The sequence below is a fragment of the Dermacentor silvarum genome, chromosome 7 (assembly GCF_013339745.2).
Source record: "Dermacentor silvarum isolate Dsil-2018 chromosome 7, BIME_Dsil_1.4, whole genome shotgun sequence".
Lineage (NCBI taxonomy): Eukaryota > Metazoa > Arthropoda > Arachnida > Ixodida > Ixodidae > Dermacentor > Dermacentor silvarum.
In genome coordinates, this window is record NC_051160.1 from 36,971,548 (window position 1) to 36,990,476 (window position 18,929).

Here is an 18,929-nt window from a genome sequence, read left to right on the forward strand (position 1 = left end):
CTTGCGCACAAGGGTCCTGGTGAGGCAGTAGTGCTGCTTGGAAATTATCAATAACTGAGTGTTTTAAATTTATGTCATTTATACACATAGCGCACCTCACAATAGTCATTGTCATAGTTTTATCCCAAGTACCTGTTTTACGCATCTATACAGCGACCAGTTTTAGGCCCCTATACAGCCGTGATACATCTACTCAGCGCTCATCACCCATCGATCACTCTTTACCATCTCTTGGCGCTCTTTGGCCATACTTGGCCCTTGCGCCAGTAAACACTATACATCATCATCATCATCAAATTATGGCTTAAAGAAATTTGCGACCTAGGATTATAATTCATGTTTACACGAAATGTCAAATTTGCAGTAGCTAAGTTGCGGCTCCTTTATTTTGCAAGCAATTATGTAGTTGAAGTCGAACTTTACTCGAAAGGACGATAGCTTGCAAATAACTATAGCGTTTTATTTCTCCGTACAAAGCAAAATTATCCATGAACATAGGATAACAAGCGTTTAAAATTTCTGCAATGACATTTTACATTCTGTTGATGTACTTGCTTTGGCATTATCTCCACTTTGGATATCGTTCTTTCGGAAATGTTTATATAGAATGGCTTCATTGGAGCTCAATAACATTTCAAAGCAAATCGTTATTAATTAGTTCTCGTAGAGGAAGTCGGTAAGGGATATGCTTGTGTGCGTTCATCGATACATCTGTGTCCCTGTGAGTGTAAGGAATGTGTGAAATCAATTGACAGAATTCTCTCCGTGCTTCATCGCCGATCTTACTTTCTGTATGCTCTTACTGTCTCCTAAATATAATTACATATATTTACACAAAATTGCACTGTATTCAATGCGCATACCAAATCCCGACTACTATCTATAGCCTTGTAGAGCAGTGGAAATTATGTACCTCTGAGTAATCCGGAAATTCAGCGTTCTCTTTCACTTTTGGCCAGTGAGCCCTGCTCAGTGAACCTGAATTTCCATAAGCACTAGTTATTTCTTTTGAGGAAACGCTTCAGACTGTAATGCTTTTTTTTTGGTAATGGTGCTTTAGGATGTCTCGGCCGCACTTTATAAAATATAGTGTACCAAGTAATACACATGACCATATCCTAATTCCCCATATTCTAACTACGATAATGCACGTTTTACATGAGAACAATTGCCATATGATAGTGACAAATTTACACGGGTTACACAGACTTCTCCATCAGTCCAAGTTCAGCATTTTGCCAGATAAACCGTTACTTTCAAAATTCCACGATTGCCTAAAACGAATACAACGTACGACTCAGCATGAATTTAACAATAACTATACGGAGTTTATGTGTATTTTGTTTCAATTAACACAGTGCCTACATCCGCCAGTTTGCCGCATGTCTGTCTGTCCGTCTGCCCACTTCTAACCTCTTTCACACCAGCTTGGAAGACTGTATTTGTGCCACTGGGCATGTGGCGCCCTGCAATGAACTTTTTTGTCGCCATCTTAGATGGCTGGTTATGTTCTACTTGGTATGTTTCGCAGTTCAATTACAAAGAAAAAACTTTAATCTTACTGCGGCTCTGCGCGGAAAGGAATCGGGGTCATACCTGTTAGGCAACGATGTCTGAATAAATATTCTCATGCGCACGACGACAGACTTCGCGGTGGCGTTGCTAGATGGCACCACGTGTCACAGAGAAGCGCGAGAGAGAAGCACGGTTTCACTCACACCGTATACATAGCATGATTTTGCTGTTGTACTACTTACTGTATGTCACTAGACTGTTTCAATGCTATTAGCATTAACGTCTAAATTCATCGCGAGTTTGGTTCTCCTTGAAATATTCACTTCTGCAAAGCAAGGAACGAAAGCGCTTTGTTAAACTGCTTTCAAATTCCAGCCAACGACAACGCTAAAGAAAGCATGTAACCTATATATTTATATGTAGTGTTGCCACACAATTCGTAATTTTTAACCTCTTTTACACTGCTAGCAACATGGTTTGTAAATTATTCCATATTTCTTCTCGTGCTTATGAGCGGATAGATGCGTTTATTTTGAGAAACGGACAGGACATATTAATTGGAGGAGCTTGCACGTGCATCATTGCATGCAGAGCAAGAGCGTTTACGGTGCAGTAGAGAAAGGCTGCCGTAAAATAAAGCTACAAAACCCACTAATTTGCTAAATTATACCGGCGATGTACAGCAGAACATAAACAGACGTCGACAAAAAGCGGTGTGATTATGGCTGACAAAACGAATATCTTAACAAGGACCCGCAAGGAATGTACGCGCGTGGTGAACCTGTGCCACCGGAAATGTGTGAATGGAAATTCACCTGATTTGCAGAGCTATTATAAATACCTAAAACAGACTGATCGCCTAACGCAACATTTAAATAAAGCGATCAGCGAATATACTAGCAGTAAATGTCGGCATTGCGGACCAGTAATATAACTCAGAGCATGCGGAATTCTTGAGGACTTGGTCAACAATGTTTACATTGACATATATCTCTTTCCATATTACATATGTTGCCTTTGTAGAGGGGCAAAGGAGGAGTTCAATGCTTGCATATGGCTTCGCAGCGCTTTATTGTAACAAAAGTGCTGTAGCTGGATGCGTTTATTCATAAGCACTAAGTGTTCTGATAGTACACAGATGGCAATATTGGTGACCTTGTGGATTAGCTGTGCCTCCAATTAAACCAGAATTACGCAACCTACCATGACGTTTTCCATAAGGGGATGGCATGTATATACAAGCCAGAAGATGGCACGCCCTCTTATGAATCGTTCATGTCCATGTTTTCACTCTAATCCAGCCAGCTGTCTATTTAAAAGTGCCTGAATTTATCTACTGCAAAAGTTGATAACTTCCTCCCCATACTGACTCAGAGGGCGGATATCTTCAGCTTTCGTAGACAACGCTCACGTAAAGTTTCGGAGCGTTGGTGGGGGGGGGGGGGGGGGAGGGGGTTAACCACGAGTTAATTCAGCGAGCGAATGCCCTACCATCTTATGCAGCGAGCAAATGTCTAATCATAGCATACAGAAGAGTTAGGTTTCCAGTGTAACTTTGACCAATAACTCCAACAAGCTGTTCGAAAGAGTTCCTTATTCTGGTCTTCTTGGCGGGTGTTTTTTCATCTCTTTCATCTTCTCGTGGATCAAGCGGCAGGCCTCTTCTGCATGAATAACTAAATAAAAGAAAAAAAAAGAACTGAGTTGAAGCTTTGAAGCAAATCTTTAAAACGAAACTTGAAACTTTGTACTGTCAAAGCACAACAATATTGCAACACGCAATTATGCATTTAGCACCGTTCTGTTGCAGAGTATAATGAACTTGTAAACTTATACGTATAATTACTTTGTATCAATAGTGCAAATATGAGTATATATATTTATATATTTAATATAGTATGATATAATATAGCTAGCGCAAGAAAGGGGTAATTGGAGATCGCAGGGCGAGGCCTTCGTCCTGCAGAGGAAAAAGATATAACGATGATGATGATGATGATGATGATGATGATGTAGTTATGACATGTTTAGGCTGCGCATTTTATTTTCGCAATTGCTACCTGCTCACTCTTGTAGAAAAGGTTAAAGAGGACGAAGCTGTTCCTTCTTCGAAGAGGAAATGCTACTATATAAATGGGGTAACAGTGGCGGATTGAAGGATTGTGTTATGCATTTCATAAGAAACACTGGTGCTAACCTAACTAATGTGCTATGTGAAGAACATTTATTGGTGTAAAAAGAAAGAAATCATCACTATTATCATCATAAATATAATGAGCCTATGTCTATGTCAGCTGCATAACAAGGGCCATTGGAACGAAGAACAAGGAACATCGGCCAACGAAGGCCAATGGAACTTTTTTGTTCTATTGCTCTTTGCGCGGTCCTTAATTTCTTCTCTAGATTCTTTGTTAGCATCCAAGTTTCTGTTCCATATGTTAGCACCGGTAGAGTGTAATGATTGAAAACTTTCCTGTTCAAGAACAGTAGTTTGCTCCCTGTCGTGGTTTGGTAATGCCGGCCTCATGTACTCCCATGCATTTTTATTCTTCTGTGCGTTTTCTTCTCATGGTCAGGCTACCCTGTGAGTAATCGACATATATCAATGTACACCTGCACAAACTCTAGACGCTGACTGGCGATAAATAGTTCTTCTTTACATGCCAGAATTTTGAACACATTTACCGATTTATTCTGTGTATTATTACTCAACCCTACCCAATTCACATTTATTGCTATCTAAAAAGAAAATAAATATACATGAGCCGAAGGGTATTTATAGCTGCTTTCGGTAGCGCGACCACACAACAACAAAGGAGCAGTGACCTGGCCTAAAAACTGTCATCACGATCATCATCAGCCTATTTTTATGTCCACTGCAAGACGAAGGCCTCTCCCAGCGATCTGCCATTGTTCTTTCTTGCCGTAGTTGGCTCCAACTCGCGCCTATAAATTTTCTAATTTCATCACCCCACCTAAATTTCTCCTGTCCTCGACTGCGCTTCCCTTCTCTTGGTACCCATTCTATAAATCTACTACTCCACCGGTTACTTGCCCTACAAATTAGACGGACTGCCCCGCTCTTTTTTTTTCTCTGAATGCCATCTACAATAAAAGCTATTCCTGTTTCTTCTCTGATCCACACGGATCTCTTCTTGTCTCTTAACGTCACGCCAAACATTTTTCATTCCATTGCTCACTGCGCAGTCCTTGAGTTTTCGAGCATCCTTGTTAACCTCCAAGTTTCTGGCCTATTTGTTAGCACCGGTAGAATGCAATGAGTGTACTTTAGAACGACAGTGGTTGCAGCCATGATTGGGCAATACCTGCCGTGTGCACTCCAACCCTGTTTTATATTTCCGCAAATTTCTTTCTCGGGAACACGGTCTCTTGTTACTAATTTACTAAGATGAGCGTACTCCAGCACCGACTCTAGGGGCTGACTGGCGATAAGGTTTTATTGTTCGCTTGCCAGGCTAGTGAACATTACCTTTGTCTGCTACATTACATCCTGTTAATCTTGAGACCTACTCGTACACTTTCTTGGCTAGGATCCGCAATTATTTGTTACAATTCATCCCTTGTGTTGCTTAACCGGACAATGCCATCTGGGAACCGATTATTGTTTTGATGTTCACCGTTTACCCTCACTCCTAAGCCTGCCCTGTCTAATTGCTCGAATACTTCATCTAAACATGCAGTGAATATCATTGGAGAGATATTGCCTTCTTGCCTGACCCTTTCCTTGATAGGCAATTCTCTACTATTTTTGTTGACAACCTGTGGAATGTTTATATACATTTCTCAAGATTTTCACCTCTGCCTCCTGTACTCCTATATTAGGCATTTCCTCCATGACTGCTGGTATATATACTGAATCAAATACCTTTACATACCCTATAAAAGCCATTAAACGCCATTTTTTTATTTCTCGAACAAATATTTCTGCAATCACAAAATAGATTTATGTATAGATTAACTTTGGTTATTAATGTACTTTTTCAATGTAATATTTTGGTATGTTATATACCAGTTTCTCCTGTTGGTTTGGTTAATTATGTATTTCTCTGCTAATTTCATAATTTGCATCCAATATTCATGTACAGAGGGTCCCAGTATGGTCTTGCGACCTTGGGACCCTCTTCTACATATCCTTATTGTTGTAATCCTACTTTGAAAAAAAATGTTTGATTGATTGAATGATTGATTGCTTGTACTTTGCAATGATCGTATTAGGCTTAATAGAATATACGGCACAGCATGTTCTTCCGTTCCTGCTTCGTACGCCCGCTTTTATAGCGTTATTGCCACAGCGGCAACCATAAGAACGTGATACTACCAGTCTATGAAGCGCTGCGGTCACGCGTAATTGAAGGAGTGCTTCGTCGTTTTCCCCCAGTCCTTTACCTTGATCTGTTGATGGCGTAATCAAGAATGTACGACCAGTTAGCTGTTCATAGAAAGAATGAGCATCATAGAAGTGCTTCATTCTCATGTTAAAGGTAAGAAATGTTCGCAAAGGTTACAGAAGCCACATGGGTGATATTGCTTCGTGGGAGCAAAGCGAATTGGTAGAATTTGTGCTGCAGCTTAACCCTTTAAGTGGTAGTTCAACAATATTGTTGACCTAACAAAAGCATCCGCAAAAATTAGACAATTCCAAATATTAGTCTGTGCCTTTGAATTGACCTTTATTTATGCACCTGCTCAACAGTGGTATTCGCTAAAATGTCGAGCGTGAGCGGCAGCAGATGTATTGGCCACAAAACCTGAAGGCTTCGTCGTTAACTTCTTAGCGCTCGTGGGAATCATATTCTCGCCAATGCTATTTTTTTCGTTTTTTAAGCAAGCTCTTATGTCTTAACTCCATAAAAGGTACATCTCAAGAACACACACTGACCTTGCCAAAGCAAGTGCCAGAGCTAGGTTTTGAACGATACATTCACCTTTCGCCACCTGGTCAACAATAATTTTGACCTACGATATCTCGCTTAGTTCTTAGAGAAACTGTTTAAGGACACAGGGTAGGGCAAACTTTAAAAAATTAATTTTTGGTTTTTTTACTTTTTTGGAATGCGCAGGCCTTCCTGAACAATATCTAGTTCCCCACATGTCTTTCCGCGTTTCGATTCAGCCCAAAAAACCAGGTTTTCGAAACCAAATGACGAGCGGCCACACCCCCTTTTTTCACCTAGCACAACCTAGCAATCACTCATGTTTCTTTCAAACGTATTTTTTTCATAACCAAAACTAGCAGTTTCTCTAAGCTTAGCACATTTAAAAAGCAGTCTATCAACCTAAAGGTACACTGCGCCGTTTACTGAGCGTCTGTCAGGACGGGGGCGGTTTACTGACACTTGCATTGACAAAATACAAACCTATTATGGCTTAGCCATAAGAAGAAACACTGGAGACTTGGAAAGCATGCGAAAAGCTGTTTGGGCAACATATTTTCACATGTTGGCTACGGATATCGACTCAAGTCATGGGCTCTGCCCAGAAGATGCCGGCACTTGGTGTGCATACAACAAGGCTCAATTGACACAGGAGCCTTTTCTGCACAAAGAATACTTGCCTGCACCAGTCCTTCATTTCATTAAGCCAATATTCTAACAGTTAGCTCACCCAGACCTGCTGAAAAAGTGCTCACACGGCCAGACACAAAATGCAAATGAGTCGTTTTATCATGTCGTGTGGGAGTACGCACCGAAAAATGTGTTCCTCGGAATGGAGATGCGCAAAACTGCCACCTTTGATGCTGTGCTCACATTCAATGAAGGGTACATGGGAAGAGTTAACGTCCTGAAGGCATTTGGCATATCACGAGGGCGTAACACTGTGATGTGTTTGGGTGAAGTGCACCGTCGTCGACTGTATTTTGCGAAGAGAGAGGCCGAAGACATGACAAAACAATCCAGGGAAACAAGAAAACAAGCAAAGAAGCGAAACACTGACTCTGGCAATGACTATATAGCTGGTGGCTATTAGGCAAATGGTTCTGTGCATCTTGTTTTTGAAAGAAAATGAAGTGAACATGTTTTTGTCTTTGACCCTCAATATCTCGAAATAATTTTTTTTTGTTACATTTGCCCCATTTTTATAAAAACTTGAAATGACAGCAGGTAGATCTTTAGCCAGCATAAAGTAGACACCTATGCACAGCTACTTAACTAGAATGGTACACATGCACTCAACCGTTATTTTTCTCTGAATTGTTCTCCTTGGAAAAGGCAACAAAAACTGGCTGTGTTATTAAAAAAATTGCGAAACTGTTGATCTTTGACAAATAATCTTAGGTCTAGTTCCACTGCAAGACGAGATGATCGCGAATGAAATAAGATAAACCCGAAGGCACTACACGCAGTAGTTGCTGAGAAAATGGGTCTCAAATAAGGCTCAAAATGCATGGGAGGTATGGGGCCTACCCTGTGCCCTTAATATTTCATATGGTATGTGTCTGAGCAAAGTAAAGAAGAACTATATCAATAAAACTATTGTAGGTCAAGTCTTTCTTATATTGCCAGTTAAAGGTTTAAGCCTCTTATTAGTATGATCTTGTCAGTCTTTTCACCTTCGCTGTTCCGCGGACTCTGGCCCAATTGTCCGGATGCTAAACATCGGTTTTTGTTTGCTTAGAAAGTACATCTCCTCTTCAATGAGAGGATTTATAAAGACTTAGAATTGTTATTGTGCTTTGGCATTCGTTTCGTTAAAAATATGAAATGATCAAAATGCCACAACGTCAGGCACAGCATCTGCGAATGGTACTTACTGCTGCATCTGCTCATACACTTGACGCATGATGCAAACTTGTTCGCATTCCCTCCGCAATAACCACGACCAAAGTGCTGGCATGTGTTTTTTCTGGGATCGAAGGTCCACAAACTCAACAGACTCTTGCACGGCACAGGTTTGGGAAGAAGACTGCAAAGGCTTGCGGGTGTTTTGGAAGCTGGAAGGCATGCAAGCAAAATCATTTATTGCTTAGCAACTTCTATACGCTACGCTTCGTTTTATGCCAACATCATGTAAAACTGAATGCAAGACCAGCATTTGCGTTCTTGTTATCCTGAGCTACGTTTAGGCTCTCAACAGTTCAACGAACAAGTCACTGATTATTACTGCACAAGCTAGGATTTAAAGCAAGTTTCGCGTTTAACGCAAGCTAGGATTTAACGCAATATATATGGCCAGAAAATGGCAAGAATTTTGTTGAAATTTATTTTGATTTGAAACAATGTTTGAACACAGAAGACCTAAATAATGTGGACATATCAAAGCTGAAGAATGATTTAGCGCAGGATCAATACGTGTGTTTTATAACCTTGTGGAACTGATAAAATAATTTACTTCACCCGAATTGTTTAGCCTTTAAAGATTCCTACAGAAGCCGCTCAGTTAAATAATCTCATTTGTAAGTTGAAACAAGCGTGCACAATAATGTTTTTAACGCATGAATTCATTCCGTACATTACTTATAAGAGCTCGAACTGTGTAATTCACAACCATGAAGCTTTAAATTATTATATTGTTCACCTAAGCCTACCAGCGTGCTTTCATGAAGTCAATGTCACCTTTAAAGCTGTAGCGTGAATATTTACTACTCTTCACAAATTAGTAACATGTCATTAGACAACTATCCTACTGAGGATTCGAATTTTTTTATAAAACCATAGCTAAAACACCTGCCCCATGTGCATAAAAGTACCCTGTTAAACCATATATTCGAATGTATGGTCTTGCGAATGTACTGTGTTGCATTGCTACACTAAATGTTACATGCGCTGCGAGAATAAACGGGAAAGTTTATTTTTGCAAGTTGACCAGGGGACGCAGCTTCATGCGGCTCGGCTACTGGAGGTGCCTGGTTCAATTGCCACCCCTAAACACCCCCTTGCTTATTAGAAAGGTACAAGCAGCGCCCCGGTTAGGCAGCAGGATCTGGGGCGGGGGGGGGGCGTTGCTTGGGAGAGGTTAATACAGACCACTACGCCTGCTGTGCAAGAATCTCTGTTTCTCAAATGGCTTTGTAATGCTGGCTTTTCAGTGATTTATTGACAGTTGTCAGCGGCAACTGCTTTATAAGCTGAAGGTCGGACAAAAGTGAGAGAAATGCCAAACATTATCGAGATTTCCGGGTCCGCCATTGCACTTGTATCTTCACAGACTTAGCCACAACTTTCAGACTGCGAAAGATAGGGCATTAAAGTAGGTTGCACTGCACTCCATGAAAGCGCTTTCTATGTACGAACGTCTGAATAGGTAATTTGGTGTTCGGAAGTGCACCACACCAATTGCGAGATCAGTGTGTTGTAGATTGCCCCTCTCGTGTGATGCTTGTTACATATGCCAAATTGGCCGGTGTGTTTATGAAAGAGCAAGAAAGCAGGCCATCTGCAAGCACATTGCCGTCGCTCTTGTTCAAACGTCTTTTTTGCCCAGATACATGCCTTCAGTAAAACACATTGAAAAAGACCCGTTCGTCCTCTTAGGGGCAATGTTAACACAAATGAAAAGCAGCTCCTGCCTCAGCATGCTTGCAATAGCTTTATCTGAGAAGAAATACTCAGTTACTTGAGAAATACCCACTTGCCTCAGATATTAATATCAAGTGCAGTGCCCATGTTAAATCTTCTTGTTTTCCGAACTTTTCATTTTCTTGGCATCCATACGCAAGTTTCACCTTTTTTCAATAAGCTTCAGTTCTTAGTCAGCGGTGTTCTGCTTTTGTTTGCCATTCCTGTGCACCGCCATGCGGCCCGAGCACTTCACCTATTCTGAATTACTGATTTCATGTTATTTGTCATGGTACTTTGGCAGCAAACTTTATTGAACAGCACTTGTTGAAAGGCAGACATAGTGTATCCTATGAAATTTTGTAAACATAATTTCTTAAGAACAAAGTGTTGAACAATACATAAGATATGGTTAGTGCAATTATAGCAGCCAATTACTTGTTATTTAGACGGTTGATGTCCCATCGATAAATATCTACCTTTTGACACGAGCTCTAATCCTACTGCCCGAAATGCAAATCTATAGGAAGGTAGCCTCCTGCCTTAATTGTTTCACTTGGTCAATTTGGCCAAGAAGTGCAGCAATTGTATTTATACGGTCATATTTTATAGTATTTTCCCACGTTTTGACAAAGCTGAATTGTGCTGAAAAGATTGCTGATATGATGAGGTTGTTTACGACTCTTTAGAATGCATTACCTTAGTGGGGAAGTATATAGATATATGTACTTACGCAGGCAGGTCCCCTGGCACTCTACCTCCGTGTTGAAGCGGTTGCGGTTTCCTCCGCAACCACTAAAGAAGAACAGCTTACAAACGCCACGTTTATAGTCAAAATACCAGGCGGGATAGACTGCTGCGCATGTCCCAGGATCCGCCCGCTTTGCACAATATTCCGGCGGTTTGATTTTGCCATTGACAGCTGTAAGATTGCATTCTTTTATTGAAAGCAGTCTGTGAGATGTCTCATACAACGACAATCGCCGCATTCATGTTACGGGCCCTACGATGATTCTTATTAAAAGGCAAATATTAACAATATAAACACTGATAATACTGTATCCGTTCATAGGCCTTGAATATTTATATATTAAGTATGAATCAATTGCTAGGATTATAACGATAGTATTAAAAAAAACTAATTTTAGAAGTTATAGTTGACGCTTCGTGAGGATCAATGAAAACCAAGGTATTTCTGAATATTGAACACTTCCAGTTATAAACAAAATGTACCACCCACACAGTTTTTTTCTTGTCTTGTGCATAGCTGGAAGAAAGTTGAAACTGCAAAATCAAATTGTTTTGGGTTGAGTATGTTTCATCAAATAAACATTGGTGTGATTGCAGTGTCTGCGCTTTTGCATCTCACTTCTTGTCTTGGGACATATATGCAAGATATTAGAACATGAATATCCTAACAGTTATACCGTTTCTCTACTGCTTATCAACAAGATCCAATGGTGGTAGTAATTGATATGCAAACAAATAAATGATGCGATACCAGCGATTTATTTGTAAAGTAATGCTATCTAACAAATTTAACGGTGAGTGGTAGCAGCGCTGTATAACTTTGTACTTCGAAGCTTATACCGTTATAAGAATATTGCTATACCGTATCTCTATAACCCCACGTTTTTGCTACGCCACTGTAAATAGTGCAAGATGATGCAAAATGAAGGAGTCGAATATAATTGAATGCCTAAACTATTTTCAGACAGAGCGGTAGGTGAAAAGAACAAGTGGCATGGCTCAATTTTACAGTTACAATAAAATCACCAGCCCTTCCCCTGTTGAGAAAATGGGTTTAAGCGAAGCTTGACGCGCGTGTACTTGACCTAGTACTTTTCGTTCCCTTTCGTACTACTTGCACTTCCCTTCCCTGGTGATGTCGACAAGTGTATATTTCTATGCAGAGTATGATCGCCCTTAATCAGAAGCAAGCCTAGCAAGTAGTAATTCTCATGACTTAATCTAACATAAGACGATCTTAAACAATACATCGCGCTTGTTTACGACTCCTGATTTCAATATGAATAGTAGAGTTAGCACATTACCCTTCATGTGCACGGCTTTAGGCATTAACTTTTCCTGCCTAAAGAAATGACGTGCAGAATTGTACGTCCGGGTCAGCACGGTGTCCAATAACTAAATTCGCGCATTCTCATAGGAAATATGCTTGCACTGCTCACGTTGCTTTATTCATGAAGTAAAATTCGTGTCGTAAGAGAGCTGCACAGCATGAAAGTAAGACCCTTGATTACGCCGACTACACATGTGGGAGTGGTTGACATCATTTGTGAAGTCTAGATTCAGCAAAGTAATATTTGATTGCTTATTCGTGCGTATTCCTGAACCCTGGAATACTGCATGAATGTCACCATATTTGACCAGGAATTATTTTGGCAATATCAGGTGTAGGGGTACTCATGGCAAAATTCCGCCGTCATCTTGAGGCTCCGCATAAAGTGCAAGTGCGATATACCATATCATGATCACTGGCACTGTATGATGCAGGTACCAGGGAAAGCGTGACAGCATGGTCCGAGAAGGATGGTGACTGTACGTGCGCCGTCTTTCCGCTCGCCCACTGTTGTGTGCGAAGGGGGAGGAAGTGTGGAGTTACCGATAAAGGGGAAAGGGGAAAAAGGAAGGCCGGTGATGGTGCGTTTCATCTTATAGCCCCGCCGTTACTGCGCATGGTGCGCTCGCACGTACCCACTCTTGGAGGTTCTCTGCTACGGGTACAAATGATAGGTAAGCCGGTACTGCTGGTGGCTTCGTGTGCGCTGTATTGTCTCTGGCCTTGGGTCGGAGACCACTTGAAGCTACAGGCAGGGCGAAGTGTTTACATGCCGCGGCTGCCACTCTTCATTACGCCAGCGTTGCGACATCAAGTGTCTGCGTGGTCGAGTGAGATCGGGCTTGACACTATGCTTGCAAATTTATTTAGTCGGTGAATGTTTATTGCAAGTTATGCGGCGGATAAAACTAAGACCCTTCGCTACTGAAAAAGATTGTGTGCCCCACTGCTTCGATATCCAATTATCCGATATGTAACATATGGGATCCCATATAAAAACCCGTTTATCCCAAGTGTGGTATATGTTACTGAATATGGGAGGTATGGGAATATGTTTTTTTCAGTAGGATACTTTGCATAGTTGTATAATAATACGTCATCGGAATGACTGCTATCGAAAAAACTGCGATATTTTTTGCTGTTGTAGAGGTCGTAATAATCCAAATGACCGTTGACTTCATGAATCCAAAAATATCCATAATAATAAATACTTACGTTTATGCAAAGACATCTTTCCTCAGCTGTATAAATAGTGCCAAGAAATTTGAAATATTAACGTCCAATAAAAGCACGTCGCATACCTTTCGGAAGTTAATCCGTGGCTGGTTATGCCAATATAAAATGCTATTGACATGCAATGATAAAATGGAACTCTCTGCGTAACTACCAGTACGTCTCTGCTGAAGAAGAAACGTGTAGTAGGAGTATCGCGCGCATAACTGATAAATATTTCGTATCTATTTGTAGAGCGAGAAACCTAAGCTGCACCTCTTTAAAACAGGCCGACCTCTGGGACTAGCCATGTTGGTTATTAACAACAACGAGTAATGCGCTTGAAAGTGGTGGACCATTCGGCTCTCTCTAGCAACCTACGGACAAATGTTCCGGTATACCCATTGCTAAAGGCTCCGCGCAGATGCCCGAGCTTCATAGCACAAAACCCGCACATACGTACAAACTTGCATGCGGATACCCCCTGTTTGAAACAATAATACACAACTGGCATGGACGTGACCATCGTTAAGTACTTACCTTGCACAAGGGTAACCCATAGAAGGTTAAGGAAAAAACAGCAGAGCAACCTCATTGTTTGAATCTGCTTGCAAGATATGAAAAGCCAAGTCTACTACAGTGTCTTGACGTAACCTTGCTCCATGCACAGTGAACACTTGTTCGATTTTAATGTTTTTTCCCTCATGACCTTGCAGCTCGCTTATTTGTTGAACGTAGCTGTCATTGACTGACAAACGTGGTGATTGTTCTCGAAGCGGCTGCAAGCAAAACTGATTTCTCAGACAAGGAAGTTTTTCCGTACATAAAAATGGAAGAATTCTTCACCCTACATTCAGTACAATTGTTGCATAGCAAACAGTTGGAATAGGTCGGCCTTTACAGCTTTATTTGGAATTATAGCACCATTTGTTTTATGCGAATAAGAAGAAACAGCATTGTACCGGGATGAAAATTGATCGCCAGAGAACATCGCTTTTCCTGTCCGGTTACTGTGGCCGCGAAGTTCGCATTTGATATACCTAGCTTTGCCAATATTTATGGCATGAACAGCGCTAGCACACAAAGCAAACATTCGCACAAGGATGGCATACTCTACGAAGCGAGCGCTCCTTCTGATTGCTGTAAAATTAGGGACAGCATTCTTTATATTCTGTTCGATGTATTTCATCGCTGAGAAACGCTTTCACTACTACTTATTGGCTCCTGGTTGGCGACCTTATAGGTTGTTTAGGTTGCTTCCTTCTCAAACATGGGTGTCCCACCTACCTTGTAAAAACACAACGTTTACCCAAGAGAATGCAATATTTTAGTGAGGATTTAATGCCCGAGCAAGGCAAAATGGGACATGGGAATACAAGGTGGAGGATAAAGAGAACAGTGACAATTGCAAACAAAATTGCTGGATTACGTACGTATACCAGTTTTTCTAAACGATAGCTTCCTTTGGCTCTTTCCCCACCTCGCGGTTCGTATGTTCCTGGATGTTTATGGGAGGAGAGCCAATCTGGGCCAATAAGTATGTGCTGGCTGCACTATCGCCGACCTAAGAACGTTGGCCACTGTGTACGTGCCCTCATATACAACTTGCTGCTGGTTACCGTCTGTCCTAGTAGACAACTGGGTCACAGTGCATGAAGTCCAGACAAACAACTTCGGTACTGCGAACTCGATATTGGCATGTGTCTATTCATGGGGCAACCCCCCACCCCCAAAGTGAATGTGCCGAGATTTCAAAGGGGTGTATAGCCGAATATATATTAGTATCGATAGCAGTCTCATCCGCAACCGACACCTGCGCGTTGAGTGCGGCCTGCTTGACTTAGCAATTGTAACGAAGTTGCAGCCAGGATACTGGTCATAGTTGCTGTTGCTGTGGAGATTCAACTTGGTTTCTGTGATTAGAATATATGTTTTCCCTCGTTCAGTCTCAGTTCCAGAAGTGTGATGCAAAATAGTTTTGTTTATTATTACATAATTTGCACCTCTCATAAGCCTCCTAGAACTATTCGCCATAAAAATTTAGCCAGCTTCCCAGGCTTAACGTCGCGAAGACTGATGAAACAGCGCAGCTGGTGGCTTATACTAGCTTTTACTTAGCTTTTACTTAACTATAGCTTGGCTTATACTTAGCGGTAACTTGAATTCTTACTTAGCTTTAACTTTTGCTTTTACTTAGCTTTACCTTTGCTTTAACATTGATTTTAGCGTTGCTGAGACGCAGCTTCTCTCTCGGTAGATTCGGGATCTTTAACCCTCCTCTGTCACATTGCTTCAGAAGCCCTTGCTCGGAATTCCGTATCTGCGTGCCGTCGTTGAAGCCGCTCCCGAGTAGTATCACGACCCCGTTGACGCCGCGCCTCTTCTTCTTCGGGAGAAAGCTGCTTCTTCGTCCAAGCCATGCTCACGGCAGAATGACGCCGCCGCCAGCGCCCGCTCTCTTCACCTAAGGAGAACCCTGCACGTCATGGTTATGTCATCACTTCTCTCTCTCTCTTAATCTGCGCCTCAACTACTGCTTGGCGCACACTTTTCCTCACTCTCTCCACCGCTATGTCATCGCTACCCTCTCTTTAGCTCCACCTACCTGCCGCTCAGCGCGCGCCTTTCTCCTCTCTCACCCTCGTCACTCTCCGAACACCTGCGCCCCGGCGGCGTATACGGAACACATATCCCACGCAGAAGGGGGGCGTAGAGCTGCACGCATATTGGCTCTCGCCGCAGGCCACTTCCGCCAGCATGGCGGCGCCCAGAGCAACGTTGTCTTCCGAGACTTGAGGTTTGTTTACGCGACGCTGCTCCGACGACGCACGCTGAGAGGGGCCGCTGTATCAGGTGTAGCAGATGATTAGTCGTCCACCCACCGACGATGTGAGCGTGCTCTCTTGGGCAAGCGGATATTGCTGTCGTTTGTGCCTCAACTGCCGCGGCGGAAGCCGTGGTGCCGGGTGCCGACTTGAATCGGCAGTCGTTGGGGTGTTGCGGAGCGCAGCGTAGCAACACCCCAAATAAAAAAATACTGCTCCAGTCAGGTACACTGCTTCCTCCCTGATACGGAGATTATATTTGGATCATCACAACAGTGAAGCGCTTATTTAGGAATAACATCGATCCTTAAGCAGCAGCCACAGTTGAGCCTACATGTCTGGCGGTTGACAGTGGTCTGCCTTTTCCCGTCCTTCGGCTATTCTTAAATAAACGCATCACTGTTTTGATGATCCAAATATAATTTCAGTATCAGGGAGGGAGCAGTCTACCTGACTGGAGCAATATTTTTATTTGGGGTGCTGCTACGCTGCGCTCCCCAACACCCCAACGACCGCGGCATCGCGTCAGCGCCCGGCACCGCGGCTTCCGCCGCGGCCCCGGGACTCAAACGACAGCAGTATCCGCTTGTGCAAGAGCGGACGCTCGCGTCGCGTAAACCGAACCTCAAGTCTCGGAAGCCAATGTTGCGCTGGTCGCCGGCATGCTGGTGAAAGTGACCTGCGGCGAGAGCCAATAGGCATGCAACTCTGCGTCCCCCTTCTGCGTGGGATATGTTTTCAGTTTACTCGCCCCGGCGCGCGCTCCTTCCCCAGCTGCGCCGTTTATTGGGGTACGCTCCGCAAGGTTCAACGTCGACCTTAAACAGCTCAGCTGTTAAAAATTGCTTTTCGTTATTTAATGAAGTGACAATGAACGATTTTCGTTTGATGCACAGCCGATTATTTGTATTTTTATTTTCAATGCGAAACAGGCAAAGCTTCTTCTCAAGTTCTTTTTCAAAGTTCGGTTATTGCTATTAGTATTGTTGTGGATGAGGAAATAAATCCCTGCCAAAGCAATATAAACCGTGTCCATATTGTATGGCGATCTCGAAATGCAAAAATTTTCTGCTCTGAGACATCAGCATCAGTATAAACATGGAATCATTTCCTTGAGTATGAGTAAATCGCCTTTGTTGATAAAGTCAATTTCACCTGCGAAAGATTTCGTACAGACGCAATTACTGTACCGACGAGAGGTGCCGTTAGGCTGCCTCAATTTCTTTCCACTGCTCGATCAGCTCCTGAATGGGTCAGTCTGCGTAAGAAATTAAATTTCTTTGTAACTGGATATTACCTAATGAGTTAATCTACATTAAGTACATGAGGTTGGGGAACGGATGCGCCGCCACTCCGACGCTTCTGACGTTCCATCTGCACAGCTAAAAGAAACTGCGCACTTAGACAACGCAAATGCCAACACGCATTTCCTTGCAAAGGTCCTCCCATTAAGCCGCTGTTGCGCCTCGGAGTTGAGTTTAAGTCACGAATTCGCCAGGCATGGGATGAGTACGTCGAGGAGTAGGAGCGAAAGAGATACGTTTATTTACATATTGAAACAAGTAGTCAGATTCTAGTCAGGGCTCTTTCACTCACACTCGAGATGTCCCTTATAAGCAGTTCGTCTTCCCTAGTTCCCTACACTAGGGAATTGGATGAACTTTGTGCGGCCAATCAGATCGGTAGTAGTTTTCATAGAACTCCGCCTCTGGTGTCCAACCTCTGAAGCAAGGAGAAGGCAATTTGAACACAAGGAGTTCATACTCCTTCCACGAAATTTGTCGACTTGGTTTCTTGCTCACCGCGACGGTCATCTTGCGAGGGTCGGGAGAATGGCCTTCGCGCTGGTCCCCACTTCCACGAAGGGTGGCGGATGTGGTCGCTTCTTAGTGAGCTTCTTTCTCATCGCGTCACTGCCAGTGTCGGGCCGCGTCACCAGGTAGGCTGGCACCGATGAAGGGGGTGGCCTCGGGGGAATCACCCAAAGAATGCTCACTGCCGACTTGGGGCGCTTGTTTGCCCGTGACGTTGAGTGTCGGGCAATGTCGCCTACTGGGTGCCCCTGATGAAAACGGCTGCGTCGATGGAAACAACCAAAGAATGCCCCCTGCCGACTCGGGACGCTGCACCGCCTACACCGAGAGGAGAGGCAGCATGCGTTCGTCACATAGATGTGCTGAGTTAAATGTAACATAAGACTTGAGTCGTATCAGAGTGTGCTGTTGTACATTACCACAGTAACTTCATCTTGGGTGAGTTGGTGCTTGAAATAAGGAATGCTTCTGTAGCCCGAAAATAAAGAAACAAATAAACAATAACAAACGACTGCAGGAGAAGAAAGCAAGACTCCCTAGTGTTTCCATCGCCAGTTATCCTTTTCTGTTCCCTATATTGCTGCGCTGAAAACAATTATGTGACATGCATTCTCAGCACGTCTAATTTATTTTACCACTACTGGCAACTATAATGTATGTGCGCAGACGATGCGATTAAGCTCTTCCACAATTGACTATTCCCTACGCCTTGTTTGTTCGTTATAAAATAATATTCCCAGGTCGACTAAGCCACTTGTGCAGCAAGAAATGTTTCGTTGACTTTCCTTTCTAACTTAAACAATACATGAAGGAACAACAATTGAAGTTCCAGATCAGTTTCGGGTAAACCTTGAGGTGTAAAATATTTAAAGAAGAAAACTTGTTATCCACCCTAGAGAACGTTGAACGTCAAATTAAACCCCTTATGAGTCTCTAAGGGTTTTCTCTGTAGCCAGAAGGCGTTTCC

General features: G+C 42.7%; 1 protein-coding gene across 3 annotated transcripts; it reads right to left on the reverse strand.

Annotated features, from left to right (window-relative positions):
- Window positions 1–2,016: 2,016 nt before the first annotated feature.
- Window positions 2,017–13,978, reverse strand: LOC125946688 (BPTI/Kunitz domain-containing protein-like). Of its 3 annotated transcripts, none has more exons than XM_049670540.1 (4): window positions 13,864–13,978; window positions 10,765–10,953; window positions 8,288–8,467; window positions 2,017–3,191 (listed from the first exon to the last, which is right to left on the reverse strand). In XM_049670540.1, exons 1-4 carry the CDS (start codon window positions 13,916–13,918, stop codon window positions 3,109–3,111), a joined length of 507 nt encoding a protein of 168 aa, XP_049526497.1. In that variant the 5' UTR covers window positions 13,919–13,978; the 3' UTR covers window positions 2,017–3,108. The 3 variants fall into 3 exon arrangements, with proteins under 3 accessions (XP_049526497.1, XP_049526498.1, XP_049526499.1); XM_049670541.1 differs by lacking the exon at window positions 13,864–13,978 and adding an exon at window positions 13,725–13,813; XM_049670542.1 differs by lacking the exon at window positions 10,765–10,953 and having other exon boundaries at window positions 13,864–13,968.
- Window positions 13,979–18,929: the final 4,951 nt, after the last annotated feature.